At 35.7% G+C, this 22,466-nt stretch overlaps 1 protein-coding gene across 2 annotated transcripts in view; it reads right to left on the reverse strand.

The window, feature by feature from the left end:
* The window catches only part of ADGRB3 (adhesion G protein-coupled receptor B3), a 470,155-nt gene that overhangs the window by 16,118 nt on the left and 431,571 nt on the right, over positions 1–22,466 (reverse strand). For both annotated transcript variants that reach the window (XM_086608299.1, XM_086608298.1), the window contains 7 exons: positions 21,252–21,318; positions 18,987–19,072; positions 15,444–15,542; positions 14,925–15,096; positions 9,334–9,429; positions 7,914–7,953; positions 4,706–5,349 (listed from right to left, as the gene is read on the reverse strand). In XM_086608299.1, the coding sequence (XP_086464425.1) occupies positions 4,706–5,349; positions 7,914–7,953; positions 9,334–9,429; positions 14,925–15,096; positions 15,444–15,542; positions 18,987–19,072; positions 21,252–21,318 (1,204 nt within the window). The remainder of the gene's footprint in view (positions 1–4,705; positions 5,350–7,913; positions 7,954–9,333; positions 9,430–14,924; positions 15,097–15,443; positions 15,543–18,986; positions 19,073–21,251; positions 21,319–22,466) is intronic.

Genomic DNA, 22,466 nt, shown 5'->3' on the forward strand with positions numbered 1-22,466 from the left:
AAAGAAAAGAACTACTTATCCTGGAGATATGTTGCACAGATCAGCTGCTGCTTCTGCATTTAAACCTCCTAACCTTTCCCTGCATCTAAATGGCTGGGAATGCACTACTTCACTTCCAAGTAATTTTATATTAATGAGCACACCACTTTGAGAGTACACTTTCAAAACAAAACCCATTCCAAAAGAGTGCATCGAGAGTGTTTTCTTCATTAAAATCAAAACACTTTGAACTGAAGGAGCACACTCCAAGCCACTTTGATGCCAAGGTAGCAAAGCCAGTTTTAATCCATGCATATAAGGGATGTGCAGGAGATCAGCCAGATGTTAAATTACTCCTCTTAAGCAACTCTGTGCTGTACTAATATGCCTGCCTGTGCCTATAATCACATGAGTACTGTTGGGTACATACCAAATAAAATTAAAAAATCACCGATTTGCACATTGGGAATCTGCAGATCCTTAAATTTATACTTATCTGGGCAATACTTGTATGTATATATTATGGCATTCTCAGACTATCTTTTGAAAACTGAAATTCTTCCATATATAACAAAGCATTTGATTGTTCCCAACTAAGCATTTTCTTGAGAAAAGATATGTAGACACGAAAACTAGAAAAAGGTTTTAGAAGAAAGTTTGTGACATGCTGTAGGATTCATCTGACTGAATTTAGGACATCAACATTTTTGATGTTTATATCTGAATTACTCATTCTGGCTTCCTCTATGGCACCTGAAAAGAAACACCTGCACCGAAGGCATGTGATTTACTTCGTCCTGGAGCAGATGTCTAAAAGTGGCCTAAAAGTGTCTATTTCTCTCAATTGACTCTAAAGGGGAGCCAAATGTGAAAAGCTCTTTTTCCCTATCAGAAGAGGAATGCCTACGTTTAGATATCTAATGGTAGAGGCGATAGATCCTGCGGAATGAAAAGTCAGGACATACGTTTTTATGCTGATGCTATAGCTATCTTTCAGAACATCTCCAAAGATCATAATGAATACAAAGTCTAAACAAAAAAAGAAAAAGACCTGACATTTCAGTCTTCACTTTCAATATCTTTGGCTTTTTTGGCTATATGCTTATCTCTATACACACTTTTTAATTATTTGAATAGACACATAGGGCTGAACATCTCTTGGAATGGGCAAAATACAGAGAATAATTGATTTAATGAACTTAAGAAGGTAAAGATGTTGCTCAAAAGCTAAATTTTCCAGAAGTACTGAATTATTTGAATGATAATGCATACATTTCTGCAAACTGGTTCCTTGAAACACAACAAATACTCTACTGTTTCACTAGCAAGATGGAAATTAAATTTAAAAGAAATAATATTATTTTACAATGTGAAAAAACTTAAGGTTTATATTTTCCAAAGTGTCCTCTAATTCTGCTGGTTCAGTTTTATGGCCACAAAGACAAGGATCTACCATAAAATGAGTGGACAAATAAGAACTGCTGTATGTATGTCAATATATTGTATTTTACTGGGTATCCAGTTATGCCTGTGGTATGTTTGTGGCTTGAGGTGTTTGTAGGTTCATAATTACACTTCTGAACTCAGAATCATGGCTGGATCTTGGCTGAAAATGTGTCACACAACACCTTAAGGCATTCTGATAAGATGATAAATTCTCTAACTGCAGTGTAAGCTATTCCCATTATCATGTTCTTAATAATTACTGATCTTATTTTTTTTTTAGAAAAGGAAGAATTGTGTTAACACAGGTTACAACTGCCCAAGTATGTTTTACTCACATGGTTGATAATATCTAATTACATGATAAAAATTATATTAGCATGCTAATTCCAGAGAAAGCACCTGGAAACATAAAGTAGAAAACAGAAGAGAAACCAAAGTCCCTGTACTATGCAGAAGACACAAAAGGAGGCCTCCAACACCTCTGATTCTTCAGAGAAATGAAAGGGGGACTGCCCCTATAGAGCAGAAATCCAGTACTTCAGATGGGACAGCAGTATGATCTGACAGAAGAGGGAGGCTTCCTACTGCTCAAGATCTTCTCATAAAGATGGTCTAGTCATGCTCTCTCTGGAAAGATGTGGGCCGAATGATCTTGAATGTCCTGCTACAGGTTTTGCTGCTCCATAGTGTCTGACAAAGCCTTGTCTTTTGAAAAGTTTTGAAATTTTCTAAAATTATATTGTAGTGGATATCAAAAATATTTTGAAAAAAAATCCCTTGCTCTCTCTTTATTTTGTTTATGGCAGCAATAAAAGTTAGTCCAGATGGTCAGGTCTAGCCAATAGCATTTTGAGGCTTTACCTCAACCCTTGCTTCTTACACACTGCATACATAAAGACATGATCACATTCTTTATCTGACTGGATCTGTTTATCTGGATCTGCTTGAGGCTCTGATTTTCCTCTATATACAGTTTTTTTTTCATATTCCCATCTACAATTCCTAGCAGCACATTCTTACCAAAAGATCACATAAAGCTATATAATCAACAAGTGTTGACAACTACAAAGGCAGACATAAAAGCCAAAACAGTTCCTTTCATTTCTGATGTTTTTTCCCAATATATGGAATTATGCTGGATTTGGTTAGGTTTAGCAACAGAACTGCTTACAGCTTTCTGGACCAAAATACAGCTTTCTATATCTAATATGTTTACCAAGTTAGAAGAGGCTAAATATTTACTACCATATTTTATTACATTTTACTACATTTTCTACTACATACTTAGTGGTCTCTTCTGAGCATAAAAATGATGTGCAGAAAGATGATTCAGATTTGGTGTCTACACCGCATCTTAGAGGTAAGCTTAAAATATGATACAAACACAGTTTAAGAAGTTAACTCTAAAGGAGCAGCACATTATACTCATAGATTTTCAGGCACATTTTCCAAAGTGGCCTCAGGAATTGGAATTCTGTGTAAGGTGAAATAATTATTGTTCTAATTTTTACAACTTAAGGTCTCCTTTTTTAAGTCTCCTAGATGGCCTTTGTGACCAATGGAAAGAAAGAGGCATCATCAGAGACTAATTTAGACCTCAGGTGGAGTGGATGGTATGGTGGCAGGTGTGTCTATCTTCTGAAGGAATTACGAACCTTCCCTATATATCTCACCCGTATGTTGAATCTTAACTGGACTGGATTTAAGTCTCTATATTTGACAAAAAGTATCTGAAAGACAGGTAGGAGAGGATACTACTAGAAGGTGACCTTAGCTATTCTGCTTCCAGAGTTGCTTTAAATTGCAGAACTCCTGTGCATCACTTAAGATATCTTAACTAATATATCTGAGCTGAGGGCAGTAACTTCTTCAATGATGCAAACTTGCTTTGAAAGATCCTGTCTGTCTGAGCACTGAGTGGGCAAGCACTTACACTACCTCTCAGAAATAATTTTGAAAGTTTGTCCCAAGATTACACATATTCACTTTAGCAACAAACAAAAAGTAGATATTATTTGATTACTTGCAAAGTCCCAAACTTCATTTTTCTATTCATTTTTTTTTGTTAAATTATTTCTTGTAAAAACTTATGATAGTACACCACAATATAAACAGCATGGAAAATATTTCACTTTCAAAGATTGTAAAGGCATCTCTTGAAAAGAAACTAGGTTCTGATCTTCTGCCCAAACTCCCTGGTCGATCCACGCATAAAACTTCAACTCCATTTAAAAAGAAATATCCATAAGTATCCCCTATTTATGAAGTATCAGCTACAGTTCTGTCTAATAATTGAAAAATCAGGTAAAGTCTGTTTCCCTTCACAGATGAGTCCAAACATTGTAGAGTAATAGCTAATGGCTTCAAGTTTGCACACACAGTAGAATTTTTTTCCATCTGTAACTTCTTTCAGAGAACGATTAAGTACCATATTTTTCTCATTTGTCTTTTTATTTCCTACCAAGTGTTGTGTTTCATAACATTTGAAATGCTGGTGAAATGTATTTCCAATTCTTAAGGAGGCCCAAGTATGAAATTAACTCCACCTCACTGGTGGTTTTGATAAGTATAAGTTTAATAGGAATGGCAGTATTTGACACTTAGGTCTTAAGAAATGACATAATTGGTTTTCACTTCTATAATGTTTAAATCCCACAGACAGATTGTAGTAATAAACTGAATCCCTTTCAAAGGCTTTTCAGTTCACTTTTGCAATCTGACTGGGATCTAGGATACTCCACATGAAGTTCACCTGTACCTATTGCACACATCAGCTGTACCAATGCCTGCACACACATGCAAACAAATGGTGAACTATTGGATGGAAGAATCCAAGATTTACACTGGTAAGAACAGAATCAGACCTATCATATCTGACACAGATATGACTGTCAGCAATAAAATGGCAAATATTTTCAACTGCATGTGCTTGCAGGTAAAGTCAATAGTTATCACTTGTATCTTGTTTTTCTTCTCATAGTAACACAGTATTTTCCAGTGGACTTTATCTGGCAGGTCATGAAATCCTTTGCAGTTGCGAGGAATGTTAAATCTCCGGAACTCTACAGTTTCATACAGAATGGCTCTGAAAGTTTAATCTTCTTTTCTAGGTATAAACACTTCTGATAATGAGAAAAATATGAACAGCCATGTTTGATCCCCAAAAATAATTTATATTGAATTCAAACATTAGCTTCACCCCTTAGACACAAGACACAATTTATTGTCTTATCATATAATTAGAACAACAGAGCATGCAATTTGTTTATGCACCACTGACCTCTAAAGAGCTCATTGATATTGTGGATCCAGTTTCACTTCTTGATAATCCTGCATTGTCATCCAGCTCCGAGGCAATGAAATTCTTCACTGCTGTGCGGGGCTCAAATGGTAAATTCTGCATATGTTCTTGGCTGGGAAGATGCTGGTCTAAATTGATATTAAATTGGTCCATTACGGAAGGATTCATATTGAACTCTGGATTGACTTTGTAGTGCAACAGCCTTTCATGAGGCAATGTATCCATGCCTATATTCATTTTGCTCTCATCTTTCAGTGATGGCTGGGTATTTACTGAGCCCCGCGGCATGACTATATAGTCGCTTTCTATCATCCGTTCCTGAGGATGGACTATGTCCATATCTGCACCTCTCAGGTTATCATCAGTGCATAAATACACAGTCCTCCGCAACTCACTGTTGTCTTTTTTCAAGCACTGATTGGCCAGTTCACTCATACTCATAGGCATGTGGAGACCTGTTGGTTGCTGAATGATGACTTTGGAGATGATATTTCCAGGCAAGGTAGAATAGCTCATTCCTTCAGGGTTTGGTCCCTTCTCCTCCTCTTCGTCGTTTAGTGAAATTCTAGAAAGTGTTCCTGTTATAGTAGCTGCTCTGCAAGGTCCAAGGTCTTTATGAAGAACTGTGAGTCAGAAAACAGAATTCTTACAACATGAAACCATGTCTGTCTAATACTACTTTTTCTTGCGGCTTTATTTAGCAGCGCTCCCTTTACCAGAGCATCTTCTTAAATCTTTTTCTATCCATTTAATAACTTTTATAGTATAAATATTGTTTTGGGAAGTTTTTTTGTTTTTTTTTTGTTTGTTTGGTTTGGTTTGGGTTTTTTTAAATCAACATCTCTTAAGCTACTGTGTATAACTGACACAGATCTCTGACTAAGCCTTAGTCATTTATATAAATTAAAAACACTCCTTCATTTATTCTTACTGCCTTACATAAATCTTAGATGACCTACAGCTTAAGCAAAAGCCTGCCATGTAGAACTCGATTAAGGGTTTTCCAAAAAAATACACTATGATATCTGTACTGCCGTTATTAACTCCACATAACCTCCTGGAAAATTTCAAACAGATTGTAAGGCAGAATCATTTTGTCAATCCATTGTAATGACCTACCATAAAATTAAGAGTATGAACATGTGTTCCTGAGCTCCTAAATCTTTTCACTTTTCAGTGACTTAAAAACTCTTCTACGTTAAATTATTCTTTAAATAAAAGTGACAATAAAAATAACCACATTGGGAAGAAATTCCACTGGTAGCAGAAAAACATATTTTGCTGCATCTGAAAAGGTTATAAAGAATATAAACGTCTTATAAAACAGTTATAATCCACTTTTGGTGTAGGCCTAGACTTTCCTTGCAAAATTTGTAGCAACATCCAGCAATTTTTTGTTGAGGTAAGCTCCACATGAAAAAGTTATTAACGTTGTCATAGAATAGAATATTTCCAGGAGCACTGAAAGATGCATTCAAAAACAAAGCATCTATTCAATCATAAATATTGATCTTAAAAAATAAATAGATGTCTATAATTCAACATTTGTAATGAAAGGAAAAGGTTCGATACTAAGAAAAAAAAAAAAGAAGTAACCAATTACTGGGCTTATTCCAGCTGGGTGCAAGGTTTTTTTTGTCCCAGTTGAAAATATTTTAATTCACACCAGTGCTAGTTTGTGCAATAAAATCCAGCTGAGATAGTAAGATAAGTTGAAGTATCTCAGGTGTCATATTTACATCCCTTTTGGTAGCCTGAGGGCTCCGATGACCCAGATCCCCCAGTACCTGTCAGTTCACTGCCATGTTCCATAGCAAAAGGCATCCCACTCTCCTACCTCACAGAAAACTGTCTCTCATTTTTCCACTATGAAAAGAACAATTTGCCTCTAAACAACAGTGCACAAATACCCAAGTTCAGTGTGGCTGCTTCAATGTTTCCAGTCACACTTGTTAAGACACTTCAACCAGTGACTTATCCTTAAAACTTTCATTAAAAGAAACTGAGTTGAAATGTTTATCTAGTAAAGCCTGTTTATAACTGTGTCCAAAGTGCATCTCCTTAAGGATGCCCCTGACAAGGCTCTCCGTACTGCAGAGCTATATTGGCAAAGGTAAGAAGTAGGTGCTGCATGGATCAATGCTGGACTTGTGTCTGCATTGCATGTTGCCAGACATGCATTTATGTTACAATGTGCTATCCTGCTCCCTTCAAAATACATGTGCATATTAAAACTAATCAGTATGGAAGAACTATTATCATATTGCAAGAAACTGAACTGGCAGTGTTTTATAGGTGGACGACTGGAAACTCAGACTCTACCTTAATGAGATCAGTCTTCTTGGCTCCCCATATAATCACTGAAGAGAGACAGTGTCCTTCAGATGGATGATGCAGAATAGCTAAGTCAGGCTTCTGGCCTGACTCACCCTGCGGAGAGGACATCCTCTCTCTCTTTCTTTCTGTCTTCATTGAAAACTGAGGGTATCTAGGCAGGATTGCCTCCCTAGGAAAAACTGTCCTTTGGGAATAACTTCTAGATGTAAAAATCTCTATAGGGTTTAAATGGTCATTTATTTTACACTGTACTTCATTTAAGAAAGGCTGGCAAATAAATAGCTAAAAATGTGTTATTTTTAATATGTGGAAACAGACATAGCTGACAAATTAAAGATCATGCTACTGAACTGTCTTAGAAAAAACCCAATTTGTTCCAGTAAAGTGGAATAAAATTTCATTTTCCTGATATCATGTTGGTTAAGTTACTGTTGATTTCACTTAGAGTCCTAAGAAATGTACCCGCTTTAAAAGTAACGCCAATTGATGCATACTTCATATACATAGCTGTTAAGATACATTTATTATATTTTTTTTATTAGCAAAATGGCTATTTCACGTTTGCTTGTGTACGAGGGCAAGGAAAGTTTTGTGTGCTAAGACTGATCTTTCCAAACCCATTTGCCTTCTAATAGACAAACACACCTTTGGCTGATTCCCAACTGCTGAATTCTAGCAAAAGGCTTTTGTAAGAAAATGAAATAAACATATTTGTACAGTGTCATCACTTTTTTGGTTTACATTTATAAATACGAGCTGTAAACATTTAAACCCTGATATTTCTCTACTTTTCCCAGGAACTAGTACATGACTTCTTTTTGTTGACTAAATAACCTCTCAATGTTCTTACCTGACCGACAAGCAATGTCCACGTCCTTTTCAAAATCAGTCTGTAAAAAGAAACAATGAAACAGGACAACCATTATTAATTGAAAACTAAACCACAATACCTTTTTGCCAACTAGCGCTTCCAAAATGTCCTACTTACAGAGTCATAGTCTCTTAAAAGTGGTTTCTTGTTGCTGAGAAGGTGAAGTGTATTGTTTTACAACAGCAGAGCTTTACAAAGTTTCCTAAAGTATAACTGGGTGGTTTTCAAAGTATGCTGCCTGACCAGAAAAAATAAAATAAAATAGGTGGGAGTATATAATTTTAATAAAACGATACAGTGTATAGTTTTTTATGTATATGGAAGACTAACTTCTACATCTCATCGAAGGATCATCTTTAAGGAAGCTTTTCATAGTAATTTAATAAACAGAAGTATGGAAAATACCCTGCAATACAAATTACTGTGAAGAAGTGTAATTCAGTCAGTCCACCCTGTCTGAACGTCACTAATTTGTTATGAAGTGGTTATTTGTTATGTAACATTCTATCCATCCTTGCACTAATGTAATCACGTAAACTTTGTACTTCCAGAATATAACTATTATTTATTTCATTGGGCAAAAAATGAACTTTAAGACCTAAGAATGAATTTTAACAGTTGAAAATCTAAGCACACTTTTCCCAGTTAAACAAAATTATTTATCCTATTAGAGAATTCAAGTAATTTTTAATTGTTTTTATTTCCACAAAAAGTTTATTATATGAAAAATGTTTAATAAAACTGATCTCTTTCTTGCTTGCGAAGTCCAAACATTGGATTCTTTTTGAGTCATCAATTTTGAAGGGCATCTGCTTACTGAGCCTGTCATTTTTTCAAGGCCTGATCCCATCTCCATTATATCAATGACAAACTGTTGTTGAAAGTAAAGAGACCAATATTTTGTCTTAATATACTACCTAACAATATTAGGAAATTCACATTGGCATACCGAGCCATTCACTATCTCCTAATTCAAGACAAGAAATAGATTCCCACTCTAGAATCTCTAGCACTTTCTCCTTGTCTGACTCAGTTTTAGAGGAACATTTTTCAAGGTTTATGAACGGAAGACTCTCAATTGCATCAGTGCTCTTTACACCAACAGTAGAAAAAGTCATGATAAATTATTAGATTGCTTTCTCATTCTCTTATGTAAGAATCTTTTGTCATAAAGAACACTGGTGGAAGATATTAATTCACTGTGCTCCACTAAATGATCACACCAATAATTTAAAACTTGCAAAGAGATTTAAGCAAGCAGATAATGACCTAAACAGATTTACACTTGAAAATGGTGTTAATATTTCAGCTGTGCATACTTGCCACATAAAATACGGTAAGTTTTTTCTTTTGGATAGGAACACTAAATTACTAGCCAAAGGAGGAAATAAAAGCTAACCATGATTTGAGCATGTCCGTTAGGAAAAGAACTTGAAGAATCTGCATTGATCGGATCCTGGCAATTTCTCAGTCGACATCTGAATGCATCTTGAACCTGTGAAAACAATATCTTATACTGATTCTTGTGCAACATCACATACTCTACTCCTATTAAAAATTAAATCAAACTGTATGGAATATAATGCATGACTTTTCTTTAGTGTACTTAATAAAACAGAAGCAGTAAACAGAAACGCTTATTTCTGCCATGTCATACATATGCTATATTTTGTGCCTGTTGCAAATTCTGTCAGCCTATCACATCAAGACCACAGACTTAGATTTGCCTATGGACAGAATTAACTGGTAGTCAGTGATGATCTCGTACTCAAGTCAAATCTGTCTCGGGTGATAGTATTTCGCTTTGTCTTCTCATTCAGTTTGGTACAGGTCTGATAGCAGGATTAAAAGCTGTACTATCAACCACTGACAAAATAAAATTATCTTCTGCTTGATAAATGTAAGATTCTTGAAAGACAATTCTTAACAGTTACTATAATCGGACATATAGTGCTCTCCTAATCATACTTTAAAGAATAAATCCATTTGAAAGATGTTAGTTTCCAATCATAATTTTTAACTCCATGTATAGGGAATATCATGGATTTCTTCTAGGAGTAAAGCTCTTCAGATCAGGTAAATATATTCAATGTGAGTACAAGAAGAAGAAGAAAAGTGGACTGTTTGCACAGAGTCTTACTTCTTGAAACTAAAAAAAAAATAATAATTTGATGTCTTATTCAGAATAATTAAAAGGGAGAAAATTGTATTCCACTCATGGACATTTTATGAACAGCAAAAGAGGACAATTCATTAATTGTTGCTGATGAAAAGCCATCCCATTTCAATACATGGTATTCTACTGCAAGCTGTTTAAGAGCTTTCACAAAAGGGAAAATGAAATGGAAAAAAATATTTATTTTTGCAATTAGAAAGCATTATTTTAAAGTGCTCAACCCTTAAATGAGTAAGAGTGCTCTGCAGTCTTGATAAGTGACTGTTGCACGTGGAGGAAGACTAATACAGAGCAGAAAGAAGAAAGAAGCAAGGTGGGAAGGTTTGGATTGATTTCAAAACACTGAGACTTCCCACATGTGATAATGTAAAGTGTGCTTGAACTGTACTGTGAGTAAGATTCTGATTTTAGGCATTACATTTGCTGTGGTTTTCCATGTGTTTGACGTTAATTTAATTTGGCATCTCCCAGTTGTTGTAAATTTAATCCAAATCTTCTCTCACTTTATTAATGCTGAAGTCAGGTCACACTTCAGATTTTATGCTCTTGGATAAGCACTGGCACAGTGATTTGACAAAAAAAAATAAAAATCCCTCCCACCAAAGTAACCCCAGCTGTGCTGAATCTCCTCTGAAGCCTCATGATGCTTGACCCCAAAGCATTATTACTTCAGAACGTACTATGTGATCTCACTCTGTGTAGTGGGCCTCCTTATTTTTGGGAGTCTGTGTTCATGGAGCTTCCCTGATTCAGGTAGCTCCAGAGATCTCAAGAATCTCATGTCCTACTTTCACTATCTTCTATATTAAAGCATGATGTTAGGATCCTCTAAAATGTGCATGTTTCTTACAATGTTTCTGAAGTGCAAGCATCTGAACACGTTAACAGAATGTGAAATGTAGCTTTATCCATCATATCGACATATGGATATGCAATTTCTGTGTGTCCTCACACAAGTCACTAACAAAAAGGCTGAACTAAATACCGGCTTATTTTTCTAAACTGCTTATTCAAACTTGTTGTTTGAGTATGCAAAGACTGTGCTGTCTTTACATTTTACTTTGAAACATAATCTTGTTTTTTCCCCCTGCCTTTTAACACCAAGTTACAAGATTTTCTTAGAGCCAGGCAGAGCAGGAGAGACAGATGTGGTGAACGTGCGGATACCAGGGAAGTGGTTTCCTTAGCAACAGTAACCAACTCCAAGCTCTTCTAACTTACCCGCTCCCTACTCATGTACTCTTTATTTTTCTCTTGCAATATGAAATGTGGGCTTTAGACGCCAACGATGCATTTAATCCAAATGCTCTGTAGTCAGCAGAGCACAGCAAAAGAAGAAAATACATGTGGGTTCCTCCCATCACCAGCATTAACAGGAGTTACTCAGTGTGATTCAAATTCACTTTAGAGCATCTTGTGTTCAAGCAGGTCAGGCAAATCGTTTTGCTCTGATGGAGAAGCTTCAGCACTAACCTCTCCTATCATTCTTTGTTTTGTGACACATACCTCACTGTCTTCCAATGCCCAATTAGGTATTTAAACAGCAAGAAGAGGAAAAAAACCCACTAGGCTCTCTTGGGCTAAGAAGGTAACACAAAGCGATAATACCTAACTCTTACTGTGCGCTTTTCTTTTTGAATTTCCAAATGGTTTATCAGAGGTCTCATGCTTAAGAAGTATTATACTTATCTTAGAAGATAGGAAACGGAAGTATAGAAAGATTTAATGTCTTTCCAAAAGACCCTCAACTGATGGAGGGCAGAAATAGACACAACACATCGCTTAGTTCTCTTCTAGTTGTATGTCTTACTCAGTGAATGTCTCTGGCTTCCTAGTGCAGCCCTTATCACCTAAGATCTTCGATATAGCATACTAGAGAAAGTAAAAAATGTTTCCATCATTTATATCAATAAAACTAAGAGGAAAAAATGGGGGTTTCAGATATATAATTGTAAAAGTCTCTGTCTTTTTGTAATGTAACAATAATAAAGGCATAGTAAAGCAGGGCTGTCCTCTTCTTTGTTTGAATTTTATGGTGATATATTCCACCCCATATTTTTTTTCCTGACAGTCAGAATTATTGTTTTGCCTGTGCTGGCATGCTATAAATATTAGATCAATCCTATAGGCTATAACTGAGATAGCTTTGTAGCTGTCAGCAAGAGTGACAAATACGTTGGCAGGGTTTCCCTGACAGGCCCTGGCAGAGCAAAATGCTTTTGTAGACAACAGAAAGTAACAGACTTTTCTTTCATCTGGGAGGTACCCTGTGCAGTGCAAAGACTGCATTGCACACTGTACATGATGGCCACTATCTTGGCTTGTACTCACCTAAGGGTGTCTGGAACTAGAAAGCCAGACTCTCTAGAGCCAGACTGAAACATAACTTACTGGAGCTATATCTCCTTCTGTGTAGGAACATGTTGGTAAACAATTACATCTTTGCTGCTGCAAACTGGTCCATATAAGAGTAGACCATATACATTTTTGAAACAAAAATTTTTTCAAGTGCATCAACTTTTACTTCTTTGCTGTTCTTGAAGAACTTTCTATTAATTTTCTTTTCCCATATGAAAAAAAAATTACATTAATTAGTTCCTTAAGTGTTTCGCCAAGTTTACAACTTAAATCTGGAGGACTAAAGAAGATCCAATGTTTTCTGCCAAATAGAGTTCAACAGCAACTTGCCTAGGCTTCTGTCTTCCACCACCGCCACTATCACTATCTTGACTGGAGATAATCTACTGATTAGTGAATAAGTTGTCTCTGTACATTTAGTCCCGTCTAAGTTATCATGACTGAAGGAAAACTCCTTCCCCTTTTTGATAAGGGATGACCTTATCATGACGACTTCATTCCATTTCCTTGTGTCCTTTGTGAGGATGCAGAGAAAACGCAACACATACCTGGTTATCAGTCATTGTCAAAAAACAGACCAAAATCCATGAGAAATTCTAAAAGTAACATAGCATAGCACTGTATAAAATAAAATAAAAAAATAAATAAATCTGGCATTAAAGCCTGCCTCAGTGCAGTAATACAAGAGTTCATTTTGTTGTTTTGAAAAAATGTTTTGACTGCTTAAGATGAAATTGAACAGGCATCTTCCCATAATGCCCTAAGCCTTGAATTCAAGACAAGTTCGCTACTCCAATGACATCATGGAATGAAGCTGCACCAGGGGAATTTCAGACTGGAAATTAAGAAAGGGCTTTTCACTGGGAGGGTGGTTGGTCACTGGTGAAGGCTCCCCAGGGCAGTGGTCATGGCATCAAGCCTGCCAGAATTCAAGGAGTGTCTGGATGATGCTCTTAGTCATATGATTTAGGTTTAGGTAGTCCTGCGAGGATCAGGGAGTTAGACTCAATGATCCTTGTGGGTCCCTTCCAACTATAGATTACGATTCCATGATTCTATTAAAGATAATGCTGTTTATACTGCTTTGATTCTGAAGGTTTCATCTACAACCTTGAGCTAAAGATGTATATTTTGAAGCAAAAATATAAATTATGTCCCAGGACAGTAAGTGGGAGGTGGTATGCTCTTTCCAGGCTAATTAATATATCCCAAAGGAAATATAAATTTCATAGAAAGGAAAACCAGTATGGAACTGCCATTCTTCCTAACAAAGAGTTTAAGCAAAAATAGTTGCAGTGTCTTACCATTTTACTAAAAGAATATATGAAATTATGGCTTTCAGTTCTATAGATGAGAATACTCTTTTTCATGGATGCAAATCATATGGTGAAAGAAAATGCCGTAGAAAATAAGGGGATAGCAAGACAGCTGTACATAAAACAGATTTGTCTTGAGTATTAGCTCTTATTTTGGACACATTTTATCCCCAAAAAAGGGAAAAAAAAAAGAAAAAAAAGTTACTAAAGGAGGTAAGCCCCTTCCACTACGAAAGCTGATCAACTAAGAAAAACAAAAGTTCATAGCCTCTAACAGCTTGAATAAAGTGGGATGGAGTCAGAACAATGGAAGTTGCTATTTTCTGCAAGTTATTGATAAACTTTTTCCTTAAAAATTGGTAACTTAATTATTTGATAAGATAATCACGTATGCATCAAATCTATCTACCTCGATAAAAATATAGGGTTAGATAGGTTAGAGAAACTGCCAACAGAGCCAGGTTAAAGAGCACTTGTGTGATATCTTTGACATCAGATTTCAGTGGTGATGAATTCTGCACTGGGTGACACTGAGTTGTGAAGGGCAGGCCAGGAGTACTAGCTTTTCTTTGCTATTCTCAAAGCATTCATCTGTCTTCATCCTCACTGCTCCCATAACTTCAGTGTGTTACCTGAAGTATATATCTGAGTTTGTAGAACTGAAAGTGTAGACCTTCACCAACATAACACCTCATCTTCTTGTGTCCTCTTTCAGGGACAGTATAAGCAGAAAATAAGGGGATAGCAAGACAGCTCTACATAAAACCATCATTTTGTGTTTGAATTAGTTTTAGAGACTGTAAAAATCTTTAGCTTTTGATCTTCAGGAAAAGGGCATTCTAGTAAGTATTTCCCTGTACTCATAATACTAGGAAAGTCTAACACTTAAAAATAAACTGAACTTGGGATTGATTAAAAGCCAGCTTTAATTAAATGAGTACAGTTTTATACTGAAACTGACGTTCTGCACCTAGAGTTAACTGATCTTCCCCCTCTTTCACTTGCTCCTCTACATCTCATCATAAAAGACTTATTTCTATGAAATATATTTCCGCAGAGCAAGCTGTATATAACATTAAAGAACAGTTGAGAGATTAACAGGAGCACAGCCCTTCAGAAAACTGGGAAGTCATTCCTCACCTCCCTTCGGAGAATACAATGGACCATGACAATTACAAAGCCTTGTAATGAATCAAATACTGCAAAAAGTATCTGAAATAATATTGATCTTTTGTCTGTCATGGCCAGAACTGCAGACATCCAAGTCAGGGCCAGAAGTGGCAACACCACACAGGAACTCCAAAGGGATGCCCTATTAAAAGAAAGAGAAAAGCAGCACTGTAATATTGTAAAAAAAAAAAAAAAAGAAAAAGATTAAAATAAAACTATTAAAATAAAATACATTTAAGGATCACGTTTTATCAAGTTAACTTGAAAATCACAGACAAGACTGTAACAGTGTCGGTACTTTATGTTCTACAGAATATCCTGTATTCAGTTAATAAACACAGTTGCAAATTTCTTTTTTTTAAAAAAGAGTATTTAAATGTGCTCAGCACTCTATACAGTGTTAGCAAACACAGTTGTCATCATCAAACTATTGTCTCACATGCACTGTATAAGATTTGTAACAAGAAGATGTAAATGATCAGGACTAACATGGCATTACTGGCGGTGGTGGCTGACAAAGCTGTTGTTGAAACTACTCCACACTTGGCACATTTGAGCGTCAAACCGCTATGAGGCTCACTCATCTGACTGCAAACAAACAGAACACCCACAAAAAGAACAAAATATTGAATTGTCACCAAAAAACGTTGCTACTGAGATTTAGCTTTTAAATATGATGTCATGCAGAAAAGGTAAGTAGACTTATTCAGGATGAATGCTCTATGTTGTTGCAAAACTGTACTTTGTACTTTACACTATTATTAGCTTTAAATGTTAATGCTATGGGGCTTCATTTCATGCAGACTCTATTTCTTCCATTTAAGCTAAAAAGGCCCCAGATATCGAGTGATCAAAACTGCTCAGTATGCTGAGGAAACACAAGCACGTGCTAGGATAGACACACAAAGTGAAATCCCTCTATTCAGACCTGTTAAAAGACTGTTGTATCCAAACTTGCTTGAGAAAGAGTAGAGGACACTTAAAGGAGGAGTATGAAGTATGTACAATTACAGAGCATTAATAGGGAAAGAAACCTGCAAAATGTATTGAAGCATCAAATCGGTGTGGGTGCACTCTGTAGTCAGATTTGTACCACTGATCTGAATGGTTCGCTAACACCTGGAGTGATTTTATTCATGCCATATGAAGGTCTGAATACAGGGCTTGAAACGTATGGAATCTGATGAAATAAATATCAATTGGTACTAAAAAACGGGTGACCTGTTTTGCATTTTAATAAAACACAGTACACAAGCATTAAGCTCAAAGCATTTTGTATGGACAATTGTACCTCGGCACCTGTCAGAAGAGTTAAAGGGCAATACCTGGAATTTAAATTTCGTTTTACATACAGCATGCATTCAACCTCCTAAGTTGACTAAATAAAGACTTGCTATTCCCTCTCTTTCTGCTATCAGAACCAGAAACAAACAGAGCTGACTGAGATGAAATGGGAAGGGTGCTTTACCTATTCCCAGCTGGAAAGTGGTCAACATAGTGAAGATAGGTAACACTGCAATTTTTTCCCAGCTGTTTCAACCAACGGAACTCCTTTTTATTACCAAACCCAGCATTCACAAGACTTTTAACACACTGTTCAAAACAACATTAAAATCCAGTGGTTTCCGTTTTGGTAAACCAAATGATGACTTTCCATAAAAAAGGTGCAGTATATTTTCCATTAAAATGCAGGTTTTTTTCCAGGAAAAAACACTAAGAACAATAACCTTGTATAAGGTGATTGTGGGATGTGAAAAGAACTCAGTGAATCCACATCAGTTTACACCAATTAAAGATCTATGTTAATGAATGAACTAGAATAATGCCTTGGGTAAGCTTAATCTAAGCTTGGGAAAATACTTTCTGTCTTTTTTTTGGCAATACTTCAATGTTATCAGACTGAATTATTCTCTTTACCTCTATAGATTTGTTCTGGATCTTGCAAATAATAGAACTTGATGTGTATATAGACCAAATACAATCTTTCTGGCTGAGTGTGTATATGTGCACTAACCCTTATGCCAGGAAAATAACTGATATCTGTCAAGACACTTGTTGATTCTTCATATGCTTAAGGTGGAAAAAAATATATGGAGGTAGTGTATTTTGCTCCATTCACTGCTTTAAATCCTACATAAATTATTTCTACAGTTGAACTTTTGGCTGAACTTTTGACAGGTGTAAGTCCAATGTTTGCCAGAAAGAATGAAGTTGCCTTCCTGAGCATGGCTGGCAAGAAATATTTGAGAAAAGAGTGACAATCTCCTTTCTACTGGAGGTCAAATGCTGCACCAATTTCTATGTCCCAAAGAATGACTCAAGATTCTTCATCTGCCAAGTAGTATCAAGGAATGCTGTTGCCAAGCCACCATCTCATACTACCACAAAAGTTAAGACTGTTTCTCTGTTAGGGCATCTACATGCTTTCTCAGAATAGCTGGATTGTTTCTGACAGAATAATTTAGAGGGTTTTATCCATTTACTTTAAAATAAAATACCTCTTTACTAAGTTGCGCACTGTTAGAAAGCAAGTTATTTGTCTGATCAGGAAAGTATACTATAAGCAAATAGATTTCTATACCTGACAATTGAATAGCTGAAAAAAAATAATGATGCAGTTAAATCTAAGCTTGAACATCCTTAGAAAATGTACAAAGCCAAACTCGTTTCGGCTCCAACTCCTTAAGTCACTGGAATTAGAGCACATGTGAATTTGAATTAGTGATTACTGAGTTATTACTACTCTTGAAATAATGTGAGTAGTTTTATAATATTCTAGATCATCAGTGTTATTACACAGTTAAGAATGTTGGTGGAGCAATGCAGACAAAAGTAAGGTTAAGAAATTAATACTTTCTAATGAAAAAGAGTAAAAGAGCAGAAAGAAAATGGAAGTTTTTGGTTTATATTTATCAGAATAAAGGTGAAAGAGCTGAAAACCAGAAAGAGTTAATTGAATTAATATTAAATGCAAATCACACCAGCTGAAATATTTATCATAAATTTGCTCATCTAACCAGTGAATTGAACTTATTAGGAATGCTACTTTTAGTGCAAAGGTAAAATAATTCAAAGTGAAGCTGTAATAAATATACTTATAGCAGTAATACACAGTAAAATAAAGATATCATTGCTAGAAATGCAGATATTGGTGGTGTTAACTACAAGCTGGCCCAAAAGACAATAGAACATATAGCTGTAAAAAATGATTATGCAAAGTTTACATATACTTTCATAAGCATTAAGAAGATGATGATGCACTTGTGAAATATTTTTATCCAATACAGAATGAATGTAGGTTTGCTGCTGCAGTACTTCAAATCACTGTCATCCCCTGAAAAACAGTTTCTGATACCACCACTGTCATAATCCTTTCTTCTCATGATAACAAACAGAATTTGCATGTAAATGTAAGTAAATAATCAATAACACAGAATTTCCATTTACCTTTTTTCTTTTTTTTGCTTTTAAAACATGGGGTTTTTTACTTTGAAATTGTTACATTAATTTAGAACATACATCTATGTAGATATGGATGTAAAAACAAAGGCAAATTCTTCACATAGTCAGAATGGCAGAATAACATTAACCTCTGTAAGGCATATATTGCTATAAAATATATTTTATAACAGTTTACGCAAACGAGTAACATTTCCCACAATAGTAATTAAAGTTGACAGCTGACAATAATAATCAGTTCCTTCTGCACACACAGTTTATAAAAATGTTTTCCTAAATGCAACAACTTTACATGTGTGACATTCTTGTGACACCTCTGCTTGGATTTGTTTAATCCTCATTGTTATTAACTTAATACTGTTGTACTTGTGTTTTATTATGTTTAGTTTGTTTAGTTGCATTTCCTCAGGATAATGCAACAGCAGCTTTTTAGATGAATGGAATCTGTTAGACACACTGTTACACTGATATAAAAGTTCAAAGCACAATCAAAAGCATTTTTGGTGAACATCTGTAACTGAAAATTGGCGATACAGTTTTAATGTACTTTAAAATAACCCAATTGTTGCTTACCCCGCTCTGTGTTTGAGCTTTTTATCTAGGATTCCATCTCTGGAAACAAGTTTATTAAATACCAAAATGCCAATCACCATGTTGACCTGTCAAACAGAAAACAAACAGTTGTTCTTTCAGTGCCTGAAAGGAAATACTTCATCCTGTTACTTCAGAAAAAGGCTCCTGCAGGCCTGCCAAATGCCTCCTGTTACATTTCCGAGTATTCCATCAGAAATTGTGTAACGCTGTCCCTGAGCATACCAAAAGTGTGTATTCTCAAATGGGTAACACATACACACACTGCAACAGGCTCGTTTTTGAATTACGCCTGGCATCAAGTTATAGAGGTACATGTCTGCTGGCCAGAAGCTTGAGTAAAACAACTGTAATATTTCCTCAGTTTTAATTGCAATGATATATCTTGTTCCAGGAAAACCACTGCACTTGAGTTGTGTGCGCAGGGAAGAGCTACTCGGAGCACACGCTGACCGTAGCCATGCTCCTTTTCAAGCATTTACAGCACAGGTGGGTGTTCCCACTTGTGCAGAACCAGTCTGTGGTTTTCCACATCCTCCTGCACATTAGTCATTGTCCATGTCATTCACCAAAATGCCAGTCTTGAGCCTTGTTTGACTGCAGTTCCCTTCTTTTTGTGGGCCAGAGGAATGCCTGGGGTAAGTCTATTTAGCTCCATTAAAGTAAATGGTGTTATGATCACATACATGGGTTGAAGGCCTAACCTAAAAAAAAATTCAAGTGTTTCAGCAGTCAGACTTTGGCACTCACTGGATATACTAATGGCATTTAATGGACAACTTAATGACTGTTATTATCCATTTGTATTATTGAATTGAACTCTATGAACCTGTCTCTGTATGGCCTGCAAAGAGGTAATACCAAGTTTTGAATCTATTAAATAAATGTTCCTTATTTTTTTATTAGAAAAGAGTAATCCCTTTTTTTCTTTCAAACACATTTTTCAAGACCTGTGCCAAAATACCTAATTGTTGCCAATCTGTACTGCCAACTCTTTTCCAGCTTTCCTTATTATCGCTTTATTTTCACTACTTAAATTTTTCAGCTGACGTTATATAATTCTTTTGCTTTGTACACTTAGGCTTAAGTAGCTGCATGGAACAGCTCCTTCCACAGCTACTAGCTAATGGTAGGGCAAATTCTGATTGTGAACTTCAAAAATCTCTGAACAAAGCTTGCCAATTACACAGAGAACATACAGTTCCATGTGAAAATTATGACTGGCTTTTCGTAAACAACCTTGGCTCCTCTATCATGACAGGGACTGTGAGTTGTACAAAAGGATCCTGGCTTGACTCCAGGCAATGATGAGACAAACTCTATGGGAGTAGTAAATATCCATTTCAGGAAAATCTATGTGGCTAAATGGCTGTATCTTTGATGACTACTAAGACTGATTCCCTTTTGCAAGGGAAAATCAGAAACAACCAGTGTTGCCAGCGCTATCCTAGTATAAAAATGGTTGAGTGAAATGAAGAATTAGATCCAAAATCTGTAAGGGAAAAATGCTAGACAAATTATTGTAAAAAATCCATACAGACTGCAGAGAAGATGACTGATAGCTGATGGCACATGTACGGTGCCATTCATCTTACTATAAAGTAGACACCTGAAATACCACTGATGGTTTGAGCCCTAAAAGTGCATCTTTTTCTCCACTCGCAATGAAATATGGCTGGGATAACTAGCTTAGGTGCAGAAATCTACATTGCAGATGTCTACAATTAGGCAAAGTGAATCCTACACCTAAATGCATTTCCAGAGATGTGGAAGATTAATACACAAATGAATAACATTTCCCAGCTATAATGATTTTTTTCTTTTCCTTCAAAAGCCGTAGCCATGGAGAACTTGCTGGCTGGTTCCACTCTTCCTGTTGCTTTTGCTGGCACAGAGATACACTGCCAAGCAGCACTCTATCAAGACTGTCACTGAACTTCACAAGGCAGTGACAACTGCATAGATGCTACTGATAGTAACTCAGTGACACTTGTAACAAGTTTTATGTGCCACTAATCAGTACATTATTCTTTCACAAATAACTGTGTAAACATGGAGGGATAACTGTTATAAAGAAGTGACACAATTAAATGAATTATGCATTCAAAAGACTGAAGGTAAATTAAACAATACTGAGCTCAGTATTTACAGCAAAATGTGAAGCTACTGTATGGCTAAGCTTTTAGAATTTAAATACCACATTTCAACATTTAATATGAAAATACTGGAAATTAGATTAATGTTTACCAAGACAACAGCAGCTGCAGGTCCAACGAAAGCATAAAGCAGCCCTCCTTCAAGAGACAGCCAACAGCTAGAAAGAACATTAGAGAAGAACTAACACAAATTAAAAATAAGTATAACACATTGCCAAGAAAAGATGAATAATTACTACAGCATAAAATTCTTCTGGTGTATGTTCAATCCTACATATAGAGATTCATATGCATACACAAAAAATAATTACTTGATTGATACAATGATGTAGAGAGTCGAGAGTTATTTCCATTCCCAATTGTTAATGTTTCAAAAGCTTTAATGTAAATTATACATATACTGAAATGCCTAAAACGTATTAAGAGCATAATAGAAAATAAGTTTGCAAATCGTCATTGAATCTCCTCTGACTATGTTTGACAAGTTAACTGAACAGGACCTGCCAGGTAGGCACCTAGAACCATTTCCAGCTTACAATGTCTGACAGTTCTATACTTAAAGCAATGAAAGGTCAAGTACCTGTAACATAGCACTTGAGAAAAAACAGGTTTCTACATATCTTCTCTTACATCATTTAGTAATTGCTATTAGAATTAGATCTTACAGACAATATTCCCATTAAAGAAAAATCATAAGTGATCTAACTGTTCTGTATTCTCTGGAATATTTTGCAAACAATTTAAATGTATATTTTAAAGCATCTGGAAACTGTATTTTCTGGTGAGCTACTAATCTTGCAGAGTTTGCTATACTGCATGAGGGCTTTCACTGAAAACCATCAGATTTCCAAACACAGAGCGCTTACAGAATCAAATTCTAAATATCTGATACGCCATGATATAAAGCCTTCCATATCTGCAAAAGATCAGGAGCTTTACACACTGAAGTAAATGCAGCTGTGCTATTTTCCCAGTGATTACACATTCAAAGAACTGCATGTTTATTTGAATGCATGATCACACCTACATATAAGAAAACTCAAGTATATGCATTCAAATAATTTACTTGGATCTCATATCCAGAAACATTCACATCAGAGTCATACATATCTTCTTTATTCTCCAATTTGTTTTTGTACTTTGGAAACCAAGTAAATTAAATGCAAGTACATCATAATATTAACGGTCTGTTATGACTGGAATTCTAACTGTAAAGAATAAAAGTGCTTCCCGTTGCAATGAAGCCATGTGAAATCTGCCACATGAACCCAACTGCATCAGTGTGCTAAATTCTGGAATGAAAAAT

This window comes from Tauraco erythrolophus, chromosome 2 (genome assembly GCF_009769465.1).
Source record: "Tauraco erythrolophus isolate bTauEry1 chromosome 2, bTauEry1.pri, whole genome shotgun sequence".
In the NCBI taxonomy this organism is placed as follows: domain Eukaryota; kingdom Metazoa; phylum Chordata; class Aves; order Musophagiformes; family Musophagidae; genus Tauraco; species Tauraco erythrolophus.